The 12,103-nt window shown below is 42.2% G+C and overlaps 1 protein-coding gene across 1 annotated transcript in view; it reads right to left on the bottom strand.

Moving 5' to 3' along the window:
- doc2a (double C2-like domains, alpha) overlaps positions 1-12,103 on the bottom strand; it is an 85,830-nt gene that overhangs the window by 63,858 nt on the left and 9,869 nt on the right. Inside the window, exon 2 of the mRNA XM_038708790.1 lies at positions 5,408-5,737. Within this exon, the coding sequence (XP_038564718.1) occupies positions 5,408-5,732 (325 nt within the window). The 5' untranslated portion in view covers positions 5,733-5,737. The remainder of the gene's footprint in view (positions 1-5,407; positions 5,738-12,103) is intronic.

Genomic DNA, 12,103 nt, shown 5'->3' on the forward strand with positions numbered 1-12,103 from the left:
GTTACTATATTCTGTATGTCTAACACACCAAGCAATAGTTGGACTGTGTAGTACGCACCAGGTCTGCACCTAATGTATTTAGTGTCACATACTATGTATTTTTTGTGTACTATTCCTGATCAATATCGCAATATCACATTTTTTCAAAGTCGTGCACCCCCAGTACTTTGTGACTCGCGTCTGTGAACAGCTCCGATGTGTTAGCGAATTGCTGAAACAGAGTTATCGTCATCACGCAGGTTTGATATGTTAGAAATGTGTTGAAACTGAGTTGTAAGAGTTTGATGAAGTTCTAAGGAAGTGCTCATAGGTGTCATTTACGCTGGGGACGTAAAGGTTTTCTGAAAAATATCTTGCAACATGAAATGTGTAAATAACAAATAAAATTTATTTGGGAGAGGTTTATTTGCGCCATAATAAAACATGTAATGCAATTTAAATTTAGAAGAAACAAATGTGTGTTGTCCAAGAAAGTAACTTAAGCAACAAAAAAGCTACTGATTACTGCATTATATTTCATTATATTTTTATATTTTGAATTTGTGTTTCCCTCCATATAAATAAAGACATTTTCACCGTAAATTAGTGCTGAAAATGTCTCCAGAATGTAGGAAATTAAGAGGTTAATGCTCAAAATCTTCTGGACCCCAGACCCCCCACTCATATTTCAGCATCAAATATTTCCTCAAAATAGTGTTAAAATATCTCCACGTCTTGTTATCGTGACCAAAGTCTTTCTTCACACCCCTAATCTCTGACCTTTTGTCCCCACCACTTTTCAACACAGTGTGACGCCCTTGGAAGCCCTGAATATCTAGCAGTATCTCCGCAAGGATTAAAGGACTTATGTCTCAGCAGGACCTGGAAAAACTTATCCATGCATTTATCTTCAGTCGACTTGACTACTGTAACAGTGTCCTTACAGGCTCCCTAAGAAATCCATCAGACAGCTGCAGCTGATTCAGAACGCTGCTGCTCGAGTCCTCACTAAGACCAAAAAGGTGGATCACATCACTCCAGTTCTGAGGTCTTTACATTGGCTATGTCAAAGAATTGATTTCAAAATCCTGCTGTTAGTTTATAAAGCACTAAATGGTTTAGGGCCAAAATACATTTCTGATCTTCTGCTTCGTTATGAACCATCCAGACCTCTCAGGTCGTCTGGGATCAGGTCTGCTTTCTGTCCCCAGAGTCAAAACTAAACAAGGAGAAGCAGCGTTCAGTTATTATGCTCCGTATATCTGGAACAAACTCCCAGATAACTGCAGGTCTGCTGAAACTCTCAGTTCTTTTAAATTAAGACTGAAGACTTTTCTTTTTACCATTGCTTTTAATTAAATATTTAAGATTTTTCTTTTTATTGATAACTTACACTGCACTGTAACTTTTACTGTTCTGTTTTCTTTTTCTTTGTTTTTAGCTTTTCATCATTGCTTTTATCCATTTAACTCTTTTAACCCTGATTGTAACACTGTAACTTTTATTATATATTATGTTGCTTTTAAACTTTTTTATATTTCCCTGTTGCTTTTATGTTTTATGTAAAGCACTTTGAATTACCTTGTTGTTAAAATGTGCTATACAAATAAACTTGCCTTGCCATTGTCGTGTTGTTTCCCTGTTATTAACCCTGCAGGTGAAACCAATTTTAAACAAAAATTGCACGAATACGTCCCATTGGCCCCTGTGAACAGACACTGCACTAGTATAAATAAAGACACCATAAATTGGTGAAGAAAATTTCTCCACAATGCAGGAAATTGAACATTTCCTCAAAATGTGTTAAAATAAAGCCTAAAGTTGTTTTATCATCACACCCCTAATCTGAGCCCTTATGTCCCCACCCCAAAGCAACACAATGGGAGGCCCTTGCCCCCCGCTCTAGCCTCCAGTGAGGCCCCTGAGGTCTGTATCTCAGTAACTTTTACCACAACCACTCTTTTTTTTGGTAGTTTTTATGAACCACAGGATATTTGTGTAAAAAAAATAAATCTTAGTTGCTCCTGTGGATGTAACGTCTTGCAACATGTGCAGTGAAAACAGGCTAGTAAAAGTGAGCAAATCAAGCGCTGCGCTATTGTGTCACATTCTATCTACCCCCCCCCACCAGTGCTTGTGTAGGTGTGTGAAGCTTAACAGCCTTTCCCCCCCGAGAGGTTCGGCTTGTATTAATCATGATCCACCGACCGCAATGAAACGTGAGGGGAATCACATGCGTAGAGAGCTGCTGTTATTTCACTGTTTCACATTCGATCTGAAACGGTTTTATTTAGTTAGCTGAAGACTTGGTGTGAGCCTCTTGTCAAGGTCACTGTTCGGACTAGTTTCTGTTTTTGTGCTCGTTAAATTAAAAATAAAGCAGAAAAACAAGCAGGTCAGAGATCCCCGTTGGAAGACAAGGACGTCTCTCCAGACGGGATTTACAGCACGAGCAGCCAGTTTACAGATAAACAGGAGGGCATTGTGGCTGTAATCGTTACCGGGGTTTGGGGTGAAAGATGACCATTGACCAGAGCAGGTGATGTTTAAATCACCTTCACTAGAGACATAAATGCTTGTGCTTGGCCATCAGTGACAGTTGCTACAGAGCAAAACTCTTTGACGATGAGAATGAATTTCAGATGTCAGGTTAACGATTCTAACAGATCAACAAACGGGTTCAGAGCTACAGCATGTGGTTAAACACTCTCTGCTGATTCTGCTGCAGTCCTGAACACCAACTGGAAATAAAAAAGCTCTCAGTGCACTTTCCACTCAGACTTTTTATGCAGGTTTTTTAATTTGAATGCTCATGGAGGTAATTCCACCCACCTACACTGACAGGCAGCAGCCCGGAGCAGAGACGACCGGCTGCTGTAAAAACATTATGCACAAACAATTGCACCATAAAGACATCGCTGCAAAGTAATAATGATCTACAGTGATGAAATCTGAGCCTGTGGACGATGCCTGTGGACTCTGTCGGGATCATTTGGGCTCAAAAAGTCTGTTATAAAAAGGTGCTTTGTTACTTAAAGTGTCTTTTATGTTTGATCAAAGCCTGGAGTCAAACTGTGACGCTCTGCTCCTCCCTCAGGCTTTCATTACTATAAAACAAATAAAATCATCAACCAGTGGCTGCAAAACAAATCTCATCATGTTCGGGGGGGGGGGGAATAAAGGTGGTGAAAACCCCTAATTAGACTTCAGCGCTCGACAACATGTCAGAGGCTCTGCAGCTCTGATAGCAGCGTTCAGTCGGAGCCATTTATCTCAGTTTATTCTAATTTTGGGAGTGACGTGCTGATAGAGAGCATGAAGCAGTGATCTCTTCCCTGCTCTGCTTCCCCTCTCAGGAAGCTCTTCTTCTGGGGGATAACGCTGTAACCTGAAAGCCAAATCGACCATCAGCGTCTCCAGAGCATATAGATTGTGTTTTAATCTGCAGTCTGCTGCTTTAATGTTTGTCATCCGCTCGAGACGTGGAAGGATTCTCACAAAAACACACATGTTACAGGAGGTGCGTGTTGCATTATTTATGTTGTTTTGTGTTTGTTTATTGATCACAGTGGAGTCGGCAGGGCCTTTTAGAAATACTAATGTCATCAGGTAGAACACCATCCAACCAATTTACTGTTCAGTAAAATGTTATGTAAATTTATTTTGCTGCATTCTAGTAGACTAAATTGTTGATTACACTGATTTAATTTATTCCCTAAAAACTTTTGTCTAAATTAATTTTGTCTAAACAGCAGTAAAGGTGATTAGACAAAACACACCGGTGTGTCTACGTAGCCGACGGCAGCTGCATGTTTATTTCAATTATATCATTATTTTGTGACACAACTCAGGCCTGGAGATGAACGTTTCGTGAATATCCAGCTGCAGCCACAACACGAACATGGAGGAAGTAGAGCTTCCAAATACGAAGAGGCCTGGTGGCTGTTCCGCCAGTGAGTGAATGTTCGTTTGTGTTTGAGCACTTAGGCTCACTGAATAAATGGTGAATGCAGATGTAGTGTAAAAGCGCTTTGAGTGGTCGAAAAGACTAGAAAAGCGCTACACAAATACGGAGCGTTTACATTTCTATTATGATAATTTGTTAGCGGGAAAGAAGTAAAGCAGCTGCAGACTGAAAATGTATTAAAGGTAACAAGGGCGTCACTTTGTGTTGAATGGTGGTGGGGACATAGGAGTTCAGATTAGGGGAAGAGACTCTTCACGATATGTCATTTCCTGCATTCAGGTGAAAGTTTCTGCTCCAATTTATGGTGGAAATGTTTTTATTTATGTAAAAGGAAACAATATTCAGGAGGCAGGTGACATTTCAAAATATATAAATATAATAGAATCTAAGTCAGTGCAGCTCTCAGTCATTCTGTGCTGCGTTCAGATCTGTTTGTAGGCGTGGTTTAGTCTTCTCTTTTGTCATGTTCACAGGGAGAGAACAAAAACTTGGCCAAAAAGAAACTGTGACAAGAAGTTGTTAAAGTTACTGATCGCTGCTGCACATTTTGGGGTCATTTTCTAATCAGCAGCTGTTTTTTTTTACTGAAGTTACTTGTTTTTGGACATTTTTTTCTTCTATATTTTAATTGCACTGCATGTTTTTTTGTTTAATGTGCAACTAAACCTTTCTAAAGGCATTTTCATTTGTTATTTAACGGCAAGCTACATTTCAGAACACTTTTTTAACAATTTATGCATTAAAGGAGACCTATTATTCTGTTTTTCCAGTCCTATATTGTAGTTCTGTGACTCCTGTTTGCAAGCTTTGCATGATTCAAGTGGAGAGCCGGTTCTGGGACGGGCTGTGGCGCTTCTGGTGCGAGCACAAGCATTGACTACAATGACTTCAATCTGAGGTTTTGGCTCACAGGGATTTCTTTTAAATACTTTAACCTCGTTATTTGAAGCTTTAGCCATGTTTAACATGAACATCCAACATTATGACATTGTAGATAAGTCAAAAACTGTGGAAACGCATATTAGGTCTCCTTTAATAAAGTGGTGGGGACATGTCCCCAGCGTCCACAGTGTAAATGACAGCTATGAAAGGTAACAATTTTAGCTACTATCAAGCAAAGAAATAAGGATAGACCAGAATATGGTCACCCTAACATAGGCTACATTCTCTGTCAGACCCCACCAGCCCATGAATCGTATTCAGAAGTTCAACTTCCTTCAGATTCGTTCTGCGGCTGCAGCTGGACCCGTTACCATACATTTCAAGCTAGCTAAAAGCTACAGCTAACATCTCTTGTCACGAATAAATGAAGAAAAAAGATCTTAGAGGAGCTTGAGCGTTCAGCACTGTCGAGACCGGAGCTATAGTGCGAAACATGAGGCCGACTCGTGCAAAAAGCCTGCAGGTGAGTAGGGATGCACAGAAACACACACACAGACACATGCCAACAGCGAGGCTCACTGCAGTCGTCACTGTCGGAGCTGTTGATCTCCACCGACGTGTCCACGCTGCTGGTCAGGGACAAAGACCCGCCCCCGGCCGGCCGGCCGTGGGCCAGCAGGGGAGACAGGAGGTGGGCCCCGCCCATCCCGGAGGCCACAGAACCTGGGCTGAGGGCCAGAGGGGAGGAGACAGGGTTCGGGGAGATTGGGCCGGGGGAGGTGGGGGACAGGCGGGGGAAGTAGGCAGAGATCTGTCGGATGGGTCTGATGGGGCCAGGGCAAACGTCAATGGCCATGTGTTCCTGGATGGAGATGCTGAGCTTCTTTCCTCGCCGCACCGTCATAGAGTCTGAAAGAACAAAGAGAGACGGGTTTACTTAACAAGACGATGCCAACACAAGGTCCGTTTACTGTCTGGAGCCGATTCACTTTACTTTATGTTTCACTTTAGTTTAATTTCTGTTCAGTTTAGTTTGTTCGGTGTTAAGGGAAGTTCACTTTAGTTTTAATGCGGTTGCGTTTAGTTTCAGTTTGTTTTAGTTTACCAGGTCTAATTATTCCCAGGTCAAAGGTCCCAGAGGATAATGAGACCTGATCCAGGGAGAGAGCTGGCAGAGGCAGAATGTTCCACCAATTAACAAGCAGCCACAGTGAGAAGAGCAGCAACACATGTCACCTGTCCTCCTTCAGAGTTCAGAGTTTTCTCCGGTGATGATGATGCACCACACGACCAGAGTCCACTTGGAACCACTCAGGTATGACACATGTTGACTGTCACAGCCGGGACATACACAGGTATACTAAATCACAAAGTAATTTATTTATGACAAAACAATCAAAGCAAATGAGTGGGAGGAGTCTGCAAAGTCACTGGTGGGTTCTTGCCCAATGCCAGCTGGGATTGGCGCCAGCCCCCCCAGGATGAGTTGTTGACAATGGATGGATGGAGTCTGTAAAGTCAGCAGTGCAGGGATACAAACAAAGAAAATGAAACAACACAGAGGTGCAGACCTGCAGCAACGAAAGACCCGACCAGACTCGATTAGGGGGTGCTTTTCATTACGCTAACCGGATCTTCCAATCCCTTAAATGCACCTCGAGGAGACGAGGAAAGAGGAGAGAGGAAGCTTCTGGAGGAGCTTAGAGCGAGGAGGCACAGGTGTTTCCTATGCCGAAGTGTGACCTATAATGCAGCACCTCCACATGTGTGCAGGTAATGAAGGAGCGTGAACATGGTCAGATGCAATAAAATGCAGCGTCACCATGTGTGATAATTCTTTAGAACATACAGGGTCATGTAATTGCAGAGTTGTGGCGTCACACAGAGCAGCTGCTCATTCTTTTATTTTGCAGTACAATCGACATGCACACTTTATGTGGCGTGTTTTTATACAAATAACAATGCAAGTACATTAATAGCTGAAGTAACACTGACCTGTGCATAATTTAGAACATACAGGGTCATGTAATTGTTGTGGTGTCACACAGAGCAGAAGTTTTTTGTTCTGCAATACAGTCGACATACATGTGGTGTATTATTGTGTTGATAACAATGCATGTAAATGAAAATAATCATAACAAATAACATTGATCTGTGCATAAATTAGAATATTTAAAATCAATAGTAAATGATGATTAAAATCAACAACAGAAATAATATCACTAATAATCAGAAAAACTTTGTTGTGAAATTAAGTTAAAGTTAAAGCTCTCTGTTTATTCTCTTTTCAGAATAATTGTAACTCAATTACTTGCTCAAGCTCTCAGCCTGTTTTTATTTTCCATTTAACTCTTTGAAACCTGGTTGTACATTGCACTGTAACTTTTATTATTATTTTAATGTGTATTTTTTAATTAACTTCCCTATTGTGTTGCTTTTAAACTGTTGTATATTTCCCTGTTGCTTATGTTTTATGTAAAGCACTTTGAATTGCCTTGTTGTTGAAATGTGCTATACAAATAAACTTGCCTTGCCTAAAGTTTTGTTCGAATTGTGCTGTTTCTATCAACCTTTTCCTAATGCGATACTTTAAAATGCGCGTAAAAAACGTTGATGGAAACACGGCTAATGACGGTTTTTAAATCAGTGGCTCTGCCCTCTGTCGCACACAGCATGCATCTGTCTTCTCTGTCTTTTCACTGCAACTCTGCATCGCTATATAAAAGTAACAGTGGCAGTAAAACTTTACTTTTTCTCAGGCTGTGATGGTTAAACTTTGCAATCAATCCACAGTTCACCTGCGTGCCGAACCATACAGAGGGAGGTGTGGGGTATTTTCACGAAAAAGAAAAGAAGAAAAACGTTTCCAAACATCTCCCCTCTGTTTTCTCACAAATCCCACCCTACACGGACAAAAAGAGGATCCATATGGGGATTTGTAAGTACAGCACGTGTGGCTCAGTCTGAGAGAGAGGGAGGGAAAAAGGAGTACCAGTAACCATTTCCTGTGAGCTAGAACGTTATTATGACCCTTAATGACCCTAACGTTTGTTGTGGTAGCGAACGACGGTAGCAAAGGAAGAAGTTGGGTGATATATTGTAACTTGTGAGAAAGTCTGCAAAAGGAGGTGGATGGGTCTAAACCAACCCAGGACTTTCTCACAGGAGAACTGAGTTTGAGTCCCGTATGACAGCAAGTAAATGGTTATTTTGTTTTTTAAGTTAAATAGTGTTGCTGACTTCCGTCACGAGTTCTGTCATATTATTTTAATCCAAACCACAATGTTTTCCTAAACCTATCCAAACAGTAAAGAGGTGGTTTTCTTCTTTTTGGCTTTTTCCCTCTCCTTAATGAGTTATAAACCTTTTTTGTGCATGTAACAGGTTTGCAACCCGAGCTGTTTACCGGCTTCTCGCTGACCCGCCCTACTCTGCTTCTGATTGGCTAGTAGTCCTTAACTAGGAACTGAGCATGTGCGACTCCCAACAAAGATCATTTAGAGACAAGATGTATCACTCCATAGCTAAAACGAAGCCTTCAACACAGGCTGAAAAGAGGAGCTGTAGCAATGTGCAGTATGACAAAAATATTAAACCATGTAAACCTGCTCTGGTACAACCTCTAAATAAGATTCTGAACCTGAAAATGAGCAGAATACCACCTCTTTAATGTCATGTGACATAACATAGTTAAGGTCTGGTTGCCGGTCTCTGGACTGGCATGGATAAATCTCCTATTTTGTCGTTTAGGTTGGAGGACCAGTTGATTTTATGACGTGTGTGTTTTATTTTCTGCCCATGTGAAAGCACTTTGTAACATGGATTTTGAAAAGTGCCCTATAAATAAGGACCACATGTGGTGCTCTAGTGAGTGTCTGGGGCAGCAGGACGGTGTTCGTGGGCCTGAGTCAGAATAAACTACAGTGTGTGTGTTCATGCTGATGGAGGAACATGTGAGCCAGTGCAGCAGTGAGGCTCCCTGATGATAGTTTCTATGGCTCAGAGGAAGAGGAGACATCAGGCTGTGAGACACTCGGGACTGGTTTGAGTCTGAACTTGAGATTTGATAAAAGGAAGCTGAGAACATCACCACGACCCCAGACACATAACAGCTCACTTTGTCATGTTTGTGCAGACCTGAGCACTGAACATTTCCACAGCTTCTCACCAAACTGTCTACAACGTTTGGAATTCATTACGGGAAACCTGTGCTGCGCCGCCTCGACCCTTCAATTCCTGATGTTGATGGAAACACACAGCCATGCTCATTCCCCTGTTTTACAAACCCCAGGTCTGACACAATTTATCCCCGGCAGCAGCCCCCGTGCCCTGCTGCAGGTAACTGACAGCAGGTGTTTAATGAGTAGTGTGTGTCTGTCACATGAAAAGAGGGAAGACATATACATGTGTGCGGGTATGCAGGGACCATATTTGAGAGCGCAGAGAGAGGAGGTGTGTCGCAGCCTGATGCTGAAGGAAAATGAAGCGAATGGACAGAAAATAAACAGTTTAATGAACGCTGTGCTGCTGAGATGAAGATGTAGGAGACACATACAGGACCAGAACCACCCCAGGGTGCAAAGAAAGCTCTCTAATGAGGTTTCCATTTAACAGACCGCAGTTTGCATTTGGCTTCCTACCAACTGTTGTTATCGTTGTTGGTTTGTTTTAACTGGAACTCAGTGTTTCCTGGCCCTGCGTATCATGTTCCTGGATCTCCTGTAATTAGGACATTTCAGTCTCGAATTCACCGCAGGAAGAACGTTGAAAATAAGAACCCTTTTTAGCAATTAATAAATCGCGGAAAATGGGAAGTAAATTAACAAACTCATCTAAATAAAGGTGACCAGTACAAACAATTCAAAGTCAAGGATGCAAAATTTGTCCACCAGCCAAATGGCGAGTGAATGTTCGAAGTGCACCAGCCACTCAATAGATTACTGTTGTTTTTTGGCTGGTGAGTGAAGTAAATCTACCGTCCATTTGCATATTTTACCAGCATCTGGCTGGTGGCTGGTGATTATTTTGCACCCTGCCAAGATGGCTCCAAAAGGACAATGCAGATCCTACCCAACCAGTATTTAACACACACATGGAGCGGCCTAATCCACCCCTATAAAATAATAACTTAATGCACTTCTGGTCATTGACTTTGGCGTTTGATTTTCTCCTCACACCAGCACACCAGCCTCCCATCAAGGAGATGGGAGGCTGGTGTGCTGTACAGCTACTATAACACACCACGTAGCTGTTATACAGATTTGGCCCCTGACTCTGCTTTAGTTGATATGATTGATATAGTTAAAAAGTACAGGCACTGGTTTATGTGATAACGGTCATTTTATTCCAAAAGCTGTAAAGAAAGCAAGGGAAGTACATACGTAATAAAGCCGGGGAGGGCGGGAGTGGACCCGGTTAAAGAGTAAGCGAAGTAAAGCGAACAAGATTGAAGATAAAGTAAATTATTTGGCTTCAGCTTTCATCCATGAAAAAAGAAACAACCATTCCACATACAAAATGTACAAAGGTGTTAGTGAATTAATATCAAAAGATGTGATTAAATCCCTGCAGTAAAATCTTTCCTTACCTGCTGCTTAAATCTGTTTAACCTGCAGCTAAGGAACCTGAACCTCCTCCCAGAGGGCAGAAGCTGATGCTCAGCGTGTAGGACATGGGTTGGGTCAGAAACTTTGATGATGAAACCTTGATGTAAAAGGTACCCTTCGGCATGCGTATGAAATGCCCCCGGGCGAGTATGTATGAGACGCCCTGTCTAGACCGGAAGCACTAGGTAGCTAGCTATGTTAGTATAAAAGGTGTTGACAGCTTCCTAAAGCCCCTTACCCTAACCCTAACCATCACAGGGGTGTGTGCGTCAGCGATTGAATGCATGTCGACCAGCTAACCCTACAGCTGTTGTGTTGCTACATTGTTAGATTGTCATCATTAGAAACTAAAAATGTACCGCTGAATAAGGTTTTTCACATCTTAAGTATATTCCCATTACATCGTAGTGAACAGTTTCATCTCCAGCGATTAAAAAACATTTTGTAATCTTGATTTGAAAGATTTAGTTGGATCATTTTGAACAGGCAGATATGCGGTAACCTTCTTCATGTGCAGAACGGATCCTGCAGGCGGCACAGATTTGGCACTGACAACCACCACATCTGACATTTAATTGGTTGGGGGATTTTGACGTCTCACACAGATGACATCACTATGACATCATCAGGGGTTACTTTCAAACCCGTTTTCAGGGCGTCACATATGGACGATTGGTGTTGCTTTCTAACGCCCTGGGTACACATTAGGGTCGTTTTTGTACGTGTAGCATCTGGTTAGACTTTCAAAATAAAACTAGTGGTTAACGTTGTGAAACGCTGCAATTTGGTTGGGTTTAGGAAATTTTGCGTTTTAGCTTAAAACAACCACGTAACCACCTCTTTACTCAGACTTTTCTGTTATAACAGCTGACGTTTAGGGTTGAACTATGACGCTAAATGCTGCCATGTGCGTTGGTACCAGACACAGAAGGACGTGACAAAGTATTTGACGCGCTGGGAATGAGAACGGGCTGTACTTTAGAGAAAGATCCCTCCAGAGCCTCAGGAGATGTTACACTGTACAGCTGTTTTTAAAGGCTGAGTGGCACTAAGCACGCCGAGTAAACTGATCTTCATGTGTAAATGAAGGTGGGCTGCAGGTCCCTGTGCGCCTGCTAAATGCTCAGAGTGCACTGAAGTCAGTCAATACAAAACAATCCACATCCAACAGTCTGCCGGCGCTCGCCCGCCTCCCCTCACATGAGGACAGATGAGAAATGGAAGACGCTCTGCGGCAGAGAAAAAGCTCAGTGTTCAACATCGCTCGTCTGCTTCCACAGATGCGTCAGCGGATGCAGATTTGAGACTGAATGTATTGTTTCTCCTGAGAGACTTTTCCAGTGAAAGTGAAGTGGTTCGATTGTGGTATTGAGTAACAGTCTGAGGGTCCCGCCTCTCATTGTGTCGAACAATAATCCACTTACTGTACATGATGCATCGTCCTGCAGCTGAAACTGAACGTCCGTAAGCACACATGGTAACCAGAGTCTTGCTCACAGTAGTGTTATTGGGGGAGGAAGAAGAGGAATATAATCCTGTTTTTACTCTGTGATCAGTGTTTAAAGGCTGCTGCTGTCAGTGCAGCGTTAAAACGAACAGTCTGCTGCCTTAAATGATCACGTTAAAAGGGAAAAGAACTGAGTGGACTCCTCGTTAGCAAAAACTGTTA

The sequence above is a fragment of the Micropterus salmoides genome, unplaced genomic scaffold (genome assembly GCF_014851395.1).
Source record: "Micropterus salmoides isolate LMB-PRFRI ecotype aquatic unplaced genomic scaffold, ASM1485139v1 Ms_hic_scaffold_10, whole genome shotgun sequence".
Taxonomy (NCBI): Eukaryota; Metazoa; Chordata; class Actinopteri; order Centrarchiformes; family Centrarchidae; genus Micropterus; species Micropterus salmoides.